The sequence below is a fragment of the Pelophylax lessonae genome (genome assembly GCF_965119305.1).
Source record: "Pelophylax lessonae genome assembly, chromosome: 5".
Lineage (NCBI taxonomy): Eukaryota > Metazoa > Chordata > Amphibia > Anura > Ranidae > Pelophylax > Pelophylax lessonae.
Window position 1 is genome coordinate 5,776,409 of NC_138772.1, and position 18,025 is coordinate 5,794,433.

Sequence of the window (18,025 nt, forward strand, 5' to 3'; positions counted from 1 at the left end):
AGGATCTGAAAAAAAGAATTGTTGCTCTACATAAAGATGGCCTAGGCTATAAGAAGATTGCCAAGACCCTGAAACACAGGTGGTTGTAACTGCAGGAAGTATAGCTACTTTTAAAAGACTCTTGGACGTACATCTCTAGGATCAAAACATTCAGGGGTATGAGAAAGAATTACCTCCACATACACCTACACAGGTTGAACTGGATGGACTATTGTCTTTATTCAACCACAACTACTATGTAATTATGAGGTTGCAGCACGGTGGCCAAGACCATACAGCGGTTTAACAGGACAGGTTCCACTCAGTACAGACCTCCAAAGAAGTTGAGTGCACATGCTTGGCGTCATATCCAGAGGTTGTCTTTGGGAAATAGACGTATGAGTGCTGCCAGCATTGCTGCAGAGGTTGAAGGGGTGGGGGAGGGGTCAGCCTGTCAGTGCTCAGACCATACGCCGCACACTGCATCACATTGGTCTGCATGGCTGTCATCCCAGAAGGAAGCCTCTTCTAAAGATGATGTACAAGAAAGCCTGCAAACAGTTTGCTGAAGACAAGCAGACTAAGGACATGGATTACTGGAACCATCTCCTGTGCTCTGATGAGACCAAGATAAACTTATTTGGTGTCAGATGGTGTCAGGCGTGTGTGGCGGCAACCAGGTGAGGAGTACAAAGACAAGTGTGTCTTCCTACAGTCCAGCATGGTGGTGGGAGTGTCATGGTCTGGGGCTGCATGAGTGCTGCCGGCACTGGGGAGCTACAGTTCATTGAGGGAACCATAAATGCCAACATGTACTGTGACATACTGAAGCAGAGCATGATCCCCTCCCTTCAGAGACTGGGCCGCAGGGCAGTATTCCAACATAACGACCCCAAACACCTCCAAGACGACCACTGCCTTGCTAAAGAAGCTGAGGGTAAAGGTGATGGACTGGCCAAGCATGTCTCCAGACCTAAACCCTATTGAGCATCTGTGGGGATCCTCAAATGGAAGGTGGAGGAGCGCAAGGTCTCTAACATCCACCAGCTCTGTGATGTCATCATGGAGGAGGGGAAGAGGACTCCAGTGACAACCTGTGAAGCTCTGGTGAACTCCATGCCCAAGAGGGTTAAGGCAGTGCTGGAAAATAACGGTGGCCACACAAAATATTGACACTTTGGTCCCAATTTGGAGATTGTCACTTAGGGGTGTACTGACTTTTGTTGCCAGTGGTTTAGACATTAATGGCTGTGTGTTGAGTTATTTTGAGGGGACAGTAAATTTACACTGTTATACAAGCTGTACACTCACTACTTTACATTGTAGCAAAGTGTCATTTCTTCAGTGTTGTCACATGAAAAGATAGAATAAAATATTGAAAGAAAAAAAATGTGAGGAGGTGTACTTATTTTAGTAAGATATTGTATATATTATTTTTATTTTCCTTTTTTTGTGGGGGGGTTCAGTAAAACACAGATACCGATTTTAATATGTAATAATAAAAAAAAAATGCAGCGCCAAAGATAAAAATAAAAAAAATCTATAATAATATTAACCGCTTGCCGACTACCATCAGTATATTTGCGTCGGCAGTCAGCCCCTCACAAGCAAAGCGATGTAGGTCTACGTCGCTCGCCTGTGAGGTTCTAGGGGGCGAGCGCGCACCGCCGGAGGCCCGCCCCCGCTCGCTCACGGACCCCCCCCCCCCGCGCGTGTGCCCGGCAGACCCGATGTCCGCCGGGCACTTGCGATTGTCCGTTACAGCGGGAGAAAGGCAGGCGGCTAATGTAAACAAAGCCGTCTGTAATTCTCCCTTGTGTAAGTGCAGAGATCATACGGTCCTGCAATGCAGAATCATATATCTCTGTTCTTACATCACTAGCCACACCCATTTGCAGTTAGAATCACGCCCCTAGGGACACACTTAAACTCTCCTTCTTCAATAAAGTTAACCCCTTCCCTCCCAGTGTCATTTTTACAGTAACAGTGCATATATATAGCCCTGATTACTGCAGTAATGTCACTGGTACCCCCAAAAGTGTCAAAAATGTCAGTTAAGGGTTCGATCTGTCCGCCGCAATGTCGCAGTCCCGCAAAAAAAAATTGCAGATCGCCGCCATTACTCGTTAAAAAAAAAACAACAACAAAAATGACAAAAATCTTTCCCTTAGTTAGTAAACGCGATAACTTTTGCGCAAACCAATCAAAATACGATTTTTTTTTTCTTTTTTACCAAAAATATGTAGCAGAAAACAAATTGGCCTAAAATGTTAAAAAATTTAGATTTTTACTTTTTTTTTGGGGAATTTCATATAAATTGAAAAATAATGTTATTTTTGCAAAATTTACGCTCTTTTTTTGTTTATAGCGCATGATCAAAAAATCGCACAGGTGATCAAATACCAGCAAAAGAAAGCTCTGTTTGTGGGGGAAAAAAGGACATCAAATTCGTTTAGGTACAGCGTCGCACGACCGCGCAATTGTCCGATAAAGTCACGCAGTGCCGAATCGCAAAATAGGCCCTGGTCAGGAAGGGGGTAAAATCTTCCGGGGGGCTTAAGTGGTTAAATGCATTACTTCAATCAAGTCCATACATGATATGTAATATCCTTTATTCCTCATAGACAAATCTATACCTGGCATGTCTTCTGATGCTCTGTCTGTATGGATTTGTCTATGAGGAATAAAGGATATTATTGATTTCATCTTCTCTGAGTGCGGTCCATCTTCTTTGGTTTGAGTATAGTTCTGGATGGCGGATCTAAGCTGCACCGGGATATTTAGCCTCACCTGAGCGGCTCTCCTCTTCATTTCTCATACATAATCTGTGCCGATAGACTTATGTTATCATTGAAGTTTTACAGTGCAGTGCAAATATAATAATATAAAGTGCTGGTGCTGAAACGCTACATAAAAGGTGCTGCATCTCGCTTCCACCTGTGCATACAGGCTGCTCACCTGATTCCTGTGTGACCAGTGAGGCAAATAGAGCTGTTCTAGGGGTAGATTATATTCGGGTAAAAAGGGAAATGTTTGATATGGATAGGGGACCTCTGCTATTGGAAACTAAAAATCAAGAGGTAAAAGACTTTGAGTTTAGGTGTATGGATTTGATTGAAGTACTGTATTGAATATTATTATTGTTTTTTTTTTTGTTTGTTTTTTTTTTATCTTTGGCGCTGCTTTTGCTTTTAAATATTATCTGTTTATGTGTGTAGTGAAAGACACTTTAACCACTTGCTGACTGCCGCACAACTATTTACGTCGGCAGTCAGCCCCTCACAGGCAGAGCGACGTAGTACTACGTCGCTAGCCTGTGAGGGTCTAGGGAGCGAGCGTGCGCCCCCGGAGGCGCACTCCCGCGTGGTCACATACCCCCCCCCCCCCACGCATTTGACCGGCGGACCCAATGTCCGCCGGTCACTCGGCGATCGTCGGTGCAGAGGGAGAAAGGCAGGCAGCTAATGTAAAGAAGCCGCCTGTCATTCTCCCCTGTGTAGAAACAGTGATCATACGGTTCAACTATGTAGGACTGTTGATCATTGTTCCTACACCTCAAGCCACAGCCAATCACAGTTAGAATCACTCCCCTAGGGTCACACTTAACCCCTCCCTCTTAAAAAGTTAACCCCTTCACTGCCAGTGCAATTTTACAGCAACAGTGGATATGTATAGCACTGATTACTGTAGTAATGTCACTGGTAACCCCAAAAGTGTCAAAAATGTCAGTTAAGGGTCCGATCTGTCCGCCGCAATGTCGCAGTCCCGCAAAAAAAAAATCGCAGATCACCGCCATTACTCGTTAAAAAAAAAAACAACAAAAATGACAAAAATCTTTCCCTTTGTTAGTAAACGCGATAACTTTTGCGCAAACCAATCAAAATACGCTTTTTGCGATTTTTTTTTTTTTTAACCAAACATTTTGATTTTTACTTTTTTTGGGGGGAATTTCATATAAAAAAATTTGAAAAATATTGTTATTTTTGCAAAATTGTCGCTCTTTTTTTGTTTATAGCGCATGATCAAAAAATCGCACAGGTGATCAAATACCACCAAAAGAAAGCTCTGTTTGTGGGAAAAAAAGGACGTCAATTTAGTTTGGGTACAGCGTCGCACGACTGCGCAATTGTCCGTTAAAGTCACGCAGTGCCGAATCGCAAAATAGGCCCTGGTCAGGAAGGGGGTAAAATCTTCCGGGGCTTAAGTGGTTAATGTAAGCAGCCATTGGGTGACTTTATTTTGGGAATAGAGGTTTGGCTATTTATACACTATCATTTGCACTTTATGATTTATTATCTCAAGATTTGAATATATTTGTGAAACAATATGTTCTGGTAGACAAGTGGTTAATGCAATGCACATAAAATGGCGCAATAACCCAACACACGGGTGTGGATGGGGCCCTACGGGTCGGTGCGACCACTTCACCAATAAAAGAAAATAAAGCAATTCAAACAGAAAGAGCACAGTGAGCCGTGGATGACTGCGAGTGCAGCTTTCACCTATAATCATCTTCTCAAGGAACGCCGTCAGTCAAGGCTGCACGCCAGCGGTAAAAGAAAAAAAAAAACTTTTGAAAGATAATTTGCAATTATAATGAAATCACAGCTCAGCGGTAATGGATTCATGGTTGGCCACTCGCTGCTCCTCTTACAATAGGAACAGATGTGAAGCAGGCTTCCTCGTCTTTCTCTATCTGGGTAATCCCGCTCCACACCTTCCTGACGCTCATTTACATGAGATGCATAATTGGCGTCCTACTCATAGAACGCTGGAAGGTGCGCGCCGCAATTTGTCACTTCTGCTGCTAGAGGAGAGAAAAAAATCACACAATCCCCCTCACATAGCATGTGGAGCTTTGGAAGTACAGCCTGGTAGGGCTGGGAGCCATGCCTGTGAAAACGCATGAGTCACGCGGTAAATTAGTCAGTGAGTAGGCGGCCAATTGTGGTGACTAAATAAGGCCAAAAGCTGCTAGTTAGCCGAAGTGGAAGGGTTCAGGGCTGAGAGCGAAGGAATACATCAAAGACAGATTGCAGGGGATCAAAGAAAAACAACATTCCCTAGAAGATGGTTACATTCCAGAATGGCGGAGAATTTCCTGGGCTTCATGGGGAGGGGATTTAGTTATTTGTTTTTTTTATAGTGGGGTGGTAATAGAAATTCAGGGTCCAGTGGCAGTATAGAGTTCTCATAATAGAAAATCTTCCCTTCACATTACAGATATGAGAACTTGCTGAATTGAGTTTTTCTGCTTTTCTTTCCCAGTCTGGCCTTGTTCTCTCTTCTCATCTCCCCCCATTACTTTCCTCCTTACTACTCCCATCTCTATTACATCGCTCTTATCTCTCATTCTCCTCTTATCTCCTCTCTTTCCCTCTCCTCTACTCTACTTTCTTTCCCTCTCCTCTCTTTCTGTCTCTTCTCTTCTCTTCTCCTGGCCTCTTTCCCTCTCCCCTCCTCTCTTTCCCTCTCCTCTCTTTCCCTCTCCCCTCCTCTCTTTCCCTCTCCCTCTCCCCTCTTTCCCTCTCCCTCTCCCCTCTTTCCCTTTCCCTCTCCCTTTTTCCCTTTACCTCTCCCTCTCACCTCTTTCCCTCTGTCTCTCTCCCTCTCACCTCTTTCCCTCTCCCCTCCTCTCTTTCCCTCTCCCCTCCTCTCTTTCCCTCTCCCCTCCTCTCTTTCCCCTCTTTCCCTCCTCTCTTTCCCCTCTTTCCCTCTCCCTCTCCCCGCTTTCTCTTTCCCTCTCCCCGCTTTCCCTATCCCTCTCCACTCTTTCCCTCTCCCCGCTTTCACTATCCCTCCTTTCTTTCCCTCTTCCTCTCTCTCTTTCTACTCCCCCTTTTATTTTCTCACCTATTTCTTTCCGCCCTCGTTTGTTCTCTCACATCTGTGCTCCGCTCTTATTCTCTTCTAGCTCTTTTCTCCTCGTTCCCTTACTTTCTCTACTCTTGTCTCACTTTCTCTTCCCAAAAGATCTCTCTCTCCTCTTTTTTTAGACTGATGGGCTGGTCACTCTGCTTTCTCCTTCTAACAGCATCCCCCCATTGTTAGCACATGAGCAGAGTGCAACACAACTGGTTGCCTCCTTATACTGCTTCTATCTTCCAGTCTGAGCTCTGCTGTGCAGAGATGGCAAGGAGCTGACACCAAGTCACATTCAGAAGCGTGCATTTAAAAATATTTTTAATGATGTGGTAAAAAATGGAATACAAAGCTCTGTTCACTTTTCGTCTTTATATTTCAGTTTTTTTCCTGTTTTATATTCAGTTTTAATAATGTGACTGTGGGGATATTTTTATGATGAGATAATGGGTAGGGTGGTAAAGTCAAGGAAATGTACAACTTGTTTTTTTTTTTTTTTTAAAGCTTCTATACAAAGGCATTCGGGTTTTGAGGCCGCCATCAACATTCCGGAGCATTCTGTAAATGTATAAATGTTTGGTAACGCCAAGCAAATCACAAAACGAATGATGACGATTTAAAGGAAATCTCCATTGTTCTATAAACCAAATATTTATTATTTGATCAGCATTCTCCTTTTACTGTAGGGATGGATCTGTTGTGATTGGGAACATAATGGTAGTGACAGGACTGGGGCAAGGGGTGGGCAGAAGGGACAGCCATCTTGGGCACAGCGGTGGGTGGGGGGAGGGGAGGGGAGAAATCAGTGGCTAGCAACTAGAAAACCGCAGCTCCATGTCTGCCTTGACAGGTACTGTGCTCCAGGGGGCAGAGGGGGCAGCTGTCCTGGGCACCGTGGTGGGTTGGGAATGAAGAGGGACATCCCCCTCACCACAGACACTCGCCAAATCAGAGGCTAGCAACCAGCAAACCACAGCTTCATGTCTGCCTTGACAGGTACTGTGCTCCGGCGGGCAGAGGGGGCAGCTGTCCTGGGTACAGTGGTGGGTTGGAAATTAAGAGGGACATCCCCCTCACCAGACACTCACCAAATCAGTGGCTAGCAACCATCAAACCACAGCTTCATGTCTGCCTTGACAGGTACTGTGCTCCAGCAGGCAGGAGGGGCAGCCGTCCTGGGCACAGCAGTGGGGGGGGGGGGGGGGGACATCCTCTCACCACAGGCACTTGCCAAATCTGAGGCTAGCAACCAGCAACCACAGCTTCATGTCTGCCTTGACAGGTACTGTGCTCCAGCAGGCAGGAGGGGCAGCCGTCCTGGGCACAGCAGTGTGGGGGGGGGGGGGGAGGAGTCCTCTCACTGCAGGCGCTCGCCAAATCCAAGAATAGCAACCAGAAAACCACAGCTACTTTGCTCCAGTGTGCTGTGCATGCACAACTACCTCCTAGCTCCTAGAAAGCAAGCTAGCAAGAAACCAGGAAAGGTCATACTCCATGCCAACCATGGGCAGCCGGAGCAAGGGGCACCCATTCTACAGCCTTTATTAGAAATGGGGATGGGGCACATTTCGGCATTCTTGCACTGGACTAATCTGACCTGGTACTGGGTAGTGATATCAGCCCTGATCTCTTAGGCTGATATAGAAGATATGACCACGTAAAGCCTGTTTCCTAGTCCACAGTGGCCCTTCTATAACCGGAAACCCACTCTATGAATGGAACCAGAAGCTGGACTGGAGTGTTGACAACATGGAGCCTTACTAAACCAGAACAAAACTTTGATTCCCAAAGGGACCCTTTTCTATGGATTGGGTAGAGTATTAGGTAACTTTTGGCCTTATGTATTGAAAGGAACCCGTCATTTATGAAATCTAAGAGCTTCAATGGCCATCTTATTTGGCAAAGAACCGACTTCAGGGCTTTCCAGACAGTGAAGCAAGGACTAGTATGAAACATCATTGGACACATTGATAGAAAATGCCCATGATGACCATATATCATGTTCTAACATGATTACAAAGGACCAGCAGCTCCTGATATCAGATTTCCTGGTAAAAATGTACTAACTCTATGAAAAATACAAAACAAAAAGAAACAAACCTTCATTACCCCTTAAATACCCTAGCTGACCATTTGCCTGTTTGTAATCATTATTTTCTTTGTATGGTATGTTCCACTGTATCCCTCCCTCTGTTTTGCTCCCAGGTTCTTAGCCTTCCCATGTTCAGTTTTTCCTTTTTAGATATGAATGTGTTTTCACCTCTAAGAAAAAAAAAGAAAAACTTACTTGTGATGTCAAGTGTATTCTCTTTGTGGTGAGTTGACACTGACTGTGGATCTTGTTGATTTAACAAGTTGCCATACTGTCTGCAGAGGCTGGGTCTCAGATGTATTATTTAGAATATAATATTACCTCTTCCTGTCTGGATCCGGGTCTGAACCTTGCGATTCCTCTTCTTACTGAGCCACCTGAGATGCTGGACAGCACCCTGTCTGATCCATTGGATAATTCCTTGTTTCTGCTGAACCTTGAACACTTTGCTAATCCCATGAACTTCCTATTTTAGCCACACCTTTGCACTTCCTGTTTGCCAGATTATAGTGATCTCTCTAGCTGTTATCTCAATCTTGAGCAGTTGTCCGTATCTTTAGTACTAGTCTTTACCCACTTTTGGCTTATTCCTCGACTACTCGTCTGCTTGATCCCAAACTTCTATATCTGCTACTGGACCTGGACTTTCTTACCTCCTGGTGGGGGCGATCCTGAGGACCATCCCCACCATCGGGAGCTCTGCTGAGCACAGGTTCGGGCTTTATTCCCGCACCTCAGACGAGCTTGCGTCATCTGCCTAGGGAGACCTGCTTGTATACCTGGCCTGCTGGTTGGTTGGAGCCTTTCTACTGCTAAAGCTACTGGTTTCCAAGCCTGATCCCAGAACAAGACACCTCCAGTGGTGGCAGGTTCTTCATTGTCCTCCTATGTATTCGCTATAATCAACCATAATTCATAAAAGTTTCAGTGCTGGTACATCCCATTCAAGTCTATGGAACCATCAGGTTTTTACTGTGGTCTGTGTTCCCATCAGCAGAATTATCTGTCACAACCTGCCTTGATAGGAAGTGATGGGAAATCTCACCAACGGAATACAGGTTGCAGCAAAACACATTTTCTTCAGTAAAACCGAGAAGTGTTAGAACCTGTCAAAGTGACAGATTTATTATTAACCAATCCCCTCTCCTATTGATATGCGTCATTGTGTGCTCCAACCATGCTCTGCCTGAGTCCTTGATAAAAACCCAATACTTCCAGGTATGGGGGAACATGGGACCTTCCCATAATGCACTGCTCGGGGCTAAGCAGCCACTCACACTAAATATCAACCTTGTCCATTGTAGAGCTTACACAGGGATCATGGCCTTGGCAGGTGCATGGAGTAGCATGGGGGAGTATCAGTACGTGGGGGAAGGTAGTGTTGCCACCTTTTCTTCAAGCCAAACCCAAACACTTTAGCAGCCCATGACAATGTTTGTTTATTTTTTATTTTTTTTTTAACCACTTTACCACCGGAGGATTTTGCTGTCTTACGTCCAGGCCACTTTTTGCGATTCGGCACTGTGCGACTTTAACGGACAATTGCGCGGTTGTGCGACGCTGTACCCAAACAAAATTTACATCCTTTTTTTCCCATAAACAGAGCTTTCTTTTGGTGGTATTTGATCACCTGTGTGATTTTTACTTTTTGCGCTATAAACAAAAAAAGAGCGTAAATTTTGAAAAAATAACTATTGTTCACATTTTTTTTTATATGAAAGTCCCCCTGGTGCTTACTAACGTGTGTGGGGGGAGGTGACTGAGTGACACAGGGACAGATCGCATGTTCAGCTATGCTGAACCCTGCAATCTGTCACTTAGGAGATCCGCCCGCTTTGTTTACACAATCGGGCGGATCTCCAGACTCGATTCCCCGACGATCGGGGAAGAGCGGCGGCGATCGCCGCTGCTCCTCCCTAGGCCCGACTCCCGCTGTGACTGAACACAGCGAGAGCGAGCCTCCGGCGGCGCGTGAGCGCCGCCCAGAAGGGGAGGAGTCCATTGACGTAGGTCTACGTCGCTGGACGGAATCGAGCCACTTTGCCGCAGTACAGTCCCAGTGACTGGTAGGCAAGTGGTTAAGTTGGAACGCTGGCAAAGAGGAACTCTGGTATAAGGGGGTTTCTGCTCACCAAAGCCCCTGCTTACATTAGAGTTCCCAGCATTTCCCCTTAAATCAAGGATCCCAAAGCGCCCCTTGCATCAGGGATACTTGGGGAGCCACAGTCCGGTCTGAATAATATGCCTGGGTTTCAGGTGGTCCAAAACCCGGACTCATGCTTCAAAACCTGTACTGTACGGGTGAATCCTGGACGGGTGGCAACCCTAGGGGAAGATGGTGTCTTACCTGTAAAGATTCACTTTATTAATAATTTTCAGAAGGGCATCATGAACCTTCAAAGGTACACCATTCTAATGATGTAAGACGTTTATTACACCCCTTAGACAGATCCATTATCGATCGCTTCCACGTCTGGATTCCCACTAACAGGGACTGATTGGTCATGTTAGAATTCAGCCTCTGCACAGACCTCCTAAACCTTTTTAGCTCACTTTTGACTTGCCTGGAGACCCCAGACAGAATGTACACCTGCGTCTTCCTAACCCTGTCCAACATTTCAGCTGGGCTACAAGTGCTAGAAGAGTCCTAGCAAAGAAAGTCGTTGGCCTTTTATATAAGCAACACTATTTGTGTGGGAAGTAAACATCACATGTCAGCAAGCTTTGACATACCAGCAGCATTCAAAGGTTCTGCGAGGGGTCCCCTCCCTTCTCTAGGCACATGGCATATGTCTTGTTAGCAATAAAAACAACAATGGGGGGTCATACTCGTATTTATGAAATCAACCTGCTTTAACGAAGAATCAAAATTTCCTCCCCCTCTTTATTATGACCCAGCACCCTTAATGTGATTAAACGACCTTCCCACACTTCAAAATGACAGAGGGTTGTGTTTATTTCACGTAGGTGTGAGGAAAGGAGTAAGGTGGCGTCTCTCAATCACCAAGACATGAAATGAGACCTTTTATGGCAGGTTGAGGCAGGGAAGACGCTACAATCCGTGGGAGATGTGTCTCCTGCTTCTCGCTGAATTACGTGTTCCTTTTTTTTTTTTTTTTCACATAGGGGGAATTACACATTTCCATAGCTGGAGTGATCACAGCTTCCAATGTGTGTTCGCTGAATCACAAGGAAGGGGGGGCAACTGAAGTGCCATCTGTTTCCAAGGAGATGGAGGCTCCAACCAATCAGCGCGTTGTACGTATATGGGGTTTGCTGATAACTCACAAGACTAGCTCTGCTAGATAGAGTATAAATACCCTCACTGGCAAACTATTCCCACAAACTCAAAACGCCAACAGCTAGAAAGTACTTTTCTCCACACGCTTGCGGCTTTTACCTGCTCGATATCTTCTTCGGATTTCATCTCCTCCCTGTTGCCGACTTCGAGACAGAACTTCTTCTAATCTAGCCCTTGGAATAAGGGTTCTCCGTCTTTGAACCATCACCCTTAAGATTTTGGGACTTATTTCCTATTTTTCTGATTTCAGAATATTGCTCCGGAAGTTTTGAAAAGACTGGACTTTGGGTGATATCCAACTGCAGCCTTTTATTTCCTTCTTTTTCTTGCTAAAATCTGACAGCCGTGATTAGTAATTCTTGATCATTTTTATGCTTACTGAATATATCTAGTTTGAAGGAATTGTTTGCTGATTTGTGAAAATGCTCTTAGCTTAACAGTGTGAGGTGGGTTGCAAGAGCCTGGCTGCCTGACAAGAGCAAGCCATTTTCTTTTTTAAAGTTTGTTGCTTGAAAAAAAAAAAAGTTTGCAAACTTTAAAATAAAGCAAGGCATTTGCTGGCTAAATTTTGTAACCGCTCGTTAAAATGGCAGCGAGCCTAGCTCTCAGCGGCGTCGTAGCACCCGCTCTCCCTCTTCCCGAACAAACGGTTGCTCTCCAGATTGGCACTTGTAGCCCAGCTGAAATGTTGGACAGGGTTAGGAAGACGCAGGTGTACATTCTGTCTGGGGTCTCCAGGCAAGTCGAAACTGAGCTGAAAGGGTTTAAGAGGTCTGTGCAGAGGCTGAATTCCAACATGTCTGATCAGTCCCCATTAGTGGGAATCCAGAGGTGGAAGCGGTCGATAAAGGCTTGCCTTATGAGATGCCAGGATACTTTGGTCAACTTGGAGAGGTGGGTGAAGAGGGAGATGAATTCTTGGAGGGGGGTGTTTTCCCGATTTGAAAAAATGACAGGCAAGGAAGAGATGATGCATAGAAGGTCTTTTTATGGAGAGAAAAGTGAAAAGGAAAAGGAGGCAGAGGCAGCGCAAGTTGCTCAGGAAGTTCTTGATAACCCTAATCCTTATGCTCCTACCCCACCATGCTCTCCCCCTCCTCCAGCTCCAGCATTGCCATCCCAAGCATGCCAACAGCACCACTGGGTTGTCCTTTCCGTTGACCTCCTCTCCCCACCTGAGTTTGATGCAAAGATGTCTGAGGATCCTCGGGATTTCCTAGTGAACTTAGAAAAGTATTTTAAGCGCAGTGGGTGGCATGAAAAAATTTGGCTGTCTCAGGTAGACAACCATTTAAAAGGGGCAGCCAAGAAGTGGTGGGAATACAGACAGGAGACCATCGAAAACTGGCACGACTTCAAAGTGTCTTTCTTGCAATACTGCGAACGTTTAGTGGTAAGAGAGGCCATCAAGAGGGACCTAGACCTTCCCCAGAGGCGCTGGGAGCCCTTAGAGCAGTTTGTGTGGAAGAAAAGAGCCCTCTACCACCGGCTCTATGTTGATGCCAATGAGGAAGACATGATCCGATACATCATTAGCACCCTTCACCCAGAGATCAGGCGTTTCCTTAAACCCCCTTTCCCCAAGACCATGGACCAGCTAGTGCAGATGGGCAAGGAAATTCAATTTGACTTTGAGCAGTCAGAGAAGCAAACCCTCAAGGCCGCTTATTCCGATGAGCAGATTAGCACCAAACTTAATGTCCTTGTAACTAAGGATCCTTATGATAGCAATAGTGTCTGCACTGAAAAAGCTAGCTACGAGTAGGAAAGTTTTAACGACAAACTTTTGGATCAATTTGTTGCTCTCTAGTGAGAAAACATCAGCTCTTGAAATGTCAGAGTGAAGTTAGCTAGAGAACTTTAAGGTAATCTTCCTTGACTTTGCAAAGTGGTTTTCCTGTGCAATGCAACAGGTAACAAGGGGATGGCTTGTGTCTGGTATAGGAAGGCAAGCTAGTTGGGACAATTTCAGGTTTATCTCAATTTTATATGGAGGGTCAGATATATGTCACCGAAAACTATACATATAAAGCTGAAAATAGCAGGCAAGTCTTAATGGCAGTTAACTAACAAAAGAACTTCTCATTTCTTTATACATCATGCTATAATCAACTCCAAACAAGAGATATACAATGCTTAGATCTTATTACACAACTAGGACATATTGCCCTGCATGTAGCCAGGAAGTAAGCAGTTTATTGCTGTTTTAGTGGCCACTTCCAGTAAATGGGATTTGGACGAAAATTGGCAAACTGTCACCAGAATCTGGTGTCACAGTTTTGAAGCGATTGACACAGAAACGGTCCAATAATGCCAATTGTTTTGCACGATTGCCAGATGAAACCATTTACTATAAGTGGGGGCTGTTTTCACAGTGTTCTGCCTATTCCCTTTAAATTTCAGGGAATAACGGCATTCATGAGAAAGTTAACCATTTGTTCGGTTTTAAGAGCATTTTTTTTTTTTTATTATTATTGCTGAATGTATAAAATAAGGACAAAAAAAAAAAAGAAATATTTTTGATATTTTTCAATGTCCTTAGTGTACAGAAATCTCATCCATGAAACCTATGATGTTTAGTGCAATATCATGTGTATATATTAGAACAATTCCTTAGAATAATCAGATTTTATTAATCAGGCAATAACATTTCATATTTTGTGACAGACCAATGTGTTCACTTTTTGAATAATGTAGAAATTTTTCAACCTTTTTTGTGGTCTTAATCATGAATTGTTTTTTGGGGGGGGGAATTGTGGGCTCTCTATATGAACACTCAGTAGCACTTTTTATATCGGCTTGTCAGATTACAAATGGACAATAGGCATGAGGCTAGGACTTTATGCAAAGTTTTTAAAATGGACTCTAGAAATCTGATTAAGCATTAATATTAGATGGACAATTTCAACTTTTCACAAACATCTACTTGGAAGCCAACCAGTTTCTTTGAGGTATCTAGGATGTTTCACCATACCTACAAAAGAGACTGCATGACCAGGACCCAATGTCCTTGGCTATGTCAACCACCCTACCTACAAAAGAGACTACATGACCAGGACTCAATGTTCTTGGCAAAGTCAACCACCCTACCTACAAACGAAACTGCATGACCAGGACCCAATGTTCTTGGCAATGTCAAATATTGGCCAACTTACTATAAAGGGGAGCAGCTTGGCATGTAAGAACCTTACAGGACTTCTCAGGAATATCTGATGAACCCAGCAATTCTTGAACTGATTGGACTTGATATATTCAGAGGTGAAAGGACACCAGGACCTCTTCCTTCAGGCCTAAGATCCTAGGCGGGTAACAATGGCACCTTGTCAAGACATGACCATCGTACTCTTAGCCAGAGGTCCAAAGGACTGTTGATGGAGGCCCATCCAGTGAGCTATACTAAGTAAGTATCCTTTGAAGAACTATTAACAACTATTAACAATTAAGAACAATTAATAGTCAATACTTTAAGATCTTCTGAGTGCACATACTTAAAATATAGCCAGTGCGCTCTACCCTTTACCCTCTAGTAGCGCTCTACCCTTTACCCTCTAGTAGCGTTCTACCCTTTACCCTCTAGTAGCGTTCTACCCTTTACCCTCTAGTAGCGTTCTACCCTTTACCCTCTAGTAGCGTTCTACCCTTTACCCTCTAGTAGCGTTCTACCCTTTACCCTCTAGTAGCGTTCTACCCTTTACCCTCTAGTAGCGTTCTACCCTTTACCCTCTAGTAGCGCTCTACCCTTTACCCTCTAGTAGCGCTCTACCCTTTACCCTCTAGTAGCGTTCTACCCTTTACCCTCTAGTAGCGTTCTACCCTTTACCCTCTAGTAGCACTCTACCCTCTAGTAGCTCTTACTTCTAGTAGGCAGTATAAAGTATTGAATGTGTTTGGTATTATTTGTATACTAACCTGTCCTTACTTTTGTTTTCAGGTAAAAGAAGTACAAGCTCATTCGCCTGGTTGCCCATTGGCCATGCTTCATCCTTGCCCAAACTTTGGGCCAGCGTTTCAGACCAAAAGGAATGGTCGCATCAAACCCAAAAGACCGCCAGTGGTGGAAGAGGTCTTGCGTCAAGTCTGGACTTCAACTCCAAACCCCCCCCCCCCCCCCCCGGAGTTCAACATGAACTTTGACAAAACAGACGTTTCAACTTCTTTTACAAAGCAATCATTCCTTAGTTTTTGCAGTCACCTTTTCCCAGATCTTCACAACAGTCCACCTCCAGCTCCATGGCCCCTCCAAGGTGCATCGTCCACTTTGTCTCCATACATTTTGGTGGACATCCTTCCTAAGATGCAAATATCTTTCATGCAATATGTCTAACGTGCAATGAATGTACATTATTATTATTTTTTGAATGAAATAATGTTGATACCTCTCTTAGAATTTACCGGAATGTACCACTTAAAAGCAAATGATGAACTGTCGAGAAACATGTCATTCTATAAAAAAGTGACCTTAATTGGAAAACAGTAGCACTTTTACTAAGAAAAGAAAAAAATTCTGTGTTTTGCACAAAAGATCACAGTCTTGTCTATTCTTGTATGAAAGCACATTGTATTATCCAAAGATCATGTAAAGAGGTTGAGATTACCTGAAAGCCATAATGTATTCATACAATTTGTTGGTTAATAAAATTATATTTGAAGGAAATCACATTATTTTGTTATTTCTGCATGCTGGAATTGTGGGGTTTTAGGTAGAGGCTTGTGAAGGTTCTCCTCTCTCCAGGTGGGAGAAATTTACTGAACTAGAGAGTGCAAAATCTGGTGCAGCTCTGCATAGGAACCAATCAGCTTCCAGGTTTTATTGTCAAAGCTTTATTTGAAGAAGCTGATTGGCTACTTTGCACAACTGCACCTGATTCTGTGTTCCAGTTTTAGTAAATCCCCCCCACCAGTATATCTATTAGTAGTCGGACACATTGACCTGGACCTGTTTTGTAATGTTGACGATGTTTCACTGCTTATCCAAACAGCTTCCTCAGCCTGGATAAGAAGGGACTTCATCAATATTACAGAACAAGTTCAAGCATAACTAAAGGCAAACCCTTTTTTCCGCATAGAGTAAAGAGGGATTAGAACCCCTGTCAGGTTTGCATTCCTGTCTGTGCCCTGATTAGGGAGATTTACCCTCTTTTCCTGTTAATTAGTGAAAATAAAAGCAAACCTCAATGTTATTTAGTTGTCCTCGGGAAAGTAGTAGAGGGAGAATCTTCTAAAGGAGACTTTAGCCCTGGTGACCTAAGTGTGGATGGGATTTCCCTTCCTTTGGGTGGGTGGGATTTCCTTTCCTTTTGGGTGGATGGGATTTCCCTTACTTTGGGTGGGTGGTATTTCCTTACTTTGGTCACTTTGAAGGGATTTCCTCTTACTTCCTGCTTTGGCTATTTGACAGGATGTGAATGTAAATCTCCCCAATGGAACACAGATGGCAAAAGAAAAAAACAAATGACAGAGGTTTTAACCCTCCCTCACTCTATCCAAAGTAAAAAAAAAAAAAAAATTCCTTTAGTTTTACTTTTAAAGTATAACTAAAGACGAGGCTTTTTTTAAGTTTTAGATGAAGTGGAGAGGGATTAGAACACCCCCCCCCCCCCCATCAGTTTGTATTGCTGTCTGTGCCTCCGTTAGGGAGATTCCCCATCTCTGTTTGTCTTGTTTACCATTATCATTGAAAGTGAAACTAAAAGGAAATCCCAAGAAAAGTTATAGAGGGGAAATCTTCCAATAGGGACACCAGTTCTGGGACCTGGTGGGGGCGGGGGGTCAAGGGATTCCATTACTTTTGAGGGATTTCCACTCACTTTCTTCCTGTTTTGGCTATGAGAGAGTAAGCAAAGGAAACCCCCCCCCCCCAAAAAAAAAAAAGGGATAGAAACAGCACAAAGCACAGGGGTTATAACCCCCCCTTTATTTTATTCTAGTTTAACTCCTTCTATGCCAAGGATGTAAAAAAGTGTCAGTTGTGGTTGCATGGAGCGTGCACATAAACAGTGACCGGTGTGAGCGCTGAGATTCGTAAAGGCAAAGTTCACCTTGTTTCATGTTATGATCACATTAAGGATGTGACATGAAACATGGTTGCACACCCCAACCCCAAAATGCCTTCCTTCCCCCTTGCCCAAATGACGGGGTGCTTCTCCATCCAAAAAAAAGTATTTGTTTTCTTTTTTTTTTTAATTGCAGCTGTGTGTGGCTCCACCCAGTGAGCCGCGTCATCAAGGTCCAGAATTGTTTAGAAAGCCTCCATAGCAGGTGGGACGTGTTGCAGAGTGAACGGGAAGAGGGTAAATCTTTCAACTGGTGACACTCCGGGATTTCCTCACTTTAGAGGGATTTCCTCACTATGGAATGATTTCCTCTTACTTCCTGTTTTGGCTATGGGACAGAAAGTGAAGGGGAATCTCCCCAATGGGACGCAGGTGGCAAACAAACCTAACAGAGGTTATAACTCTCCCTTTACTTTACTAAAGTGGAGAGGGATTAGAGCACCTGTTATTTTTTATTTATTTATTTTTTTTTATTATTACTTCTGGCCCCGTTATGAAGGGTGACTCTCTGTCCTGTTTACCATTATCCTCAAAAGTGAAAGTAAAAGAAAATCCCACATTTTGGGTTGTCCCCAGAACTAATAGAGGGGAAAGAAAAGTAATAGAGGAAAAATCTTCCAATGAGGACACTCATTCTGGTGGAGGGGGGCGCAATAGATCCCCTTTATTTGCAGGGATTTCCTCTCACTTCCTGTTTTGGCTATCGGACAGGAATTGAAGGTAACCTGCCCAAATTGG

General features: G+C 44.1%; 1 protein-coding gene and 1 long non-coding RNA gene across 2 annotated transcripts; one reads left to right on the top strand and one right to left on the bottom strand.

Moving 5' to 3' along the window:
• Positions 1-11,285: 11,285 nt before the first annotated feature.
• ARC (activity regulated cytoskeleton associated protein) lies at positions 11,286-13,928 on the top strand. Its single transcript, XM_082259271.1, has one exon. The coding sequence runs from the start codon at positions 11,821-11,823 to the stop codon at positions 12,997-12,999; it is 1,179 nt and encodes a 392-aa protein (XP_082115397.1). The 5' UTR covers positions 11,286-11,820; the 3' UTR covers positions 13,000-13,928.
• Positions 13,929-13,967: 39 nt separating this feature from the next.
• On the bottom strand, positions 13,968-14,557 carry LOC309556835. The gene is made up of 2 exons (XR_014225347.1): positions 14,325-14,557; positions 13,968-14,266 (listed from the first exon to the last, which is right to left on the bottom strand). It is a non-coding gene; the product is annotated as an uncharacterized lncRNA (long non-coding RNA).
• Positions 14,558-18,025: the final 3,468 nt, after the last annotated feature.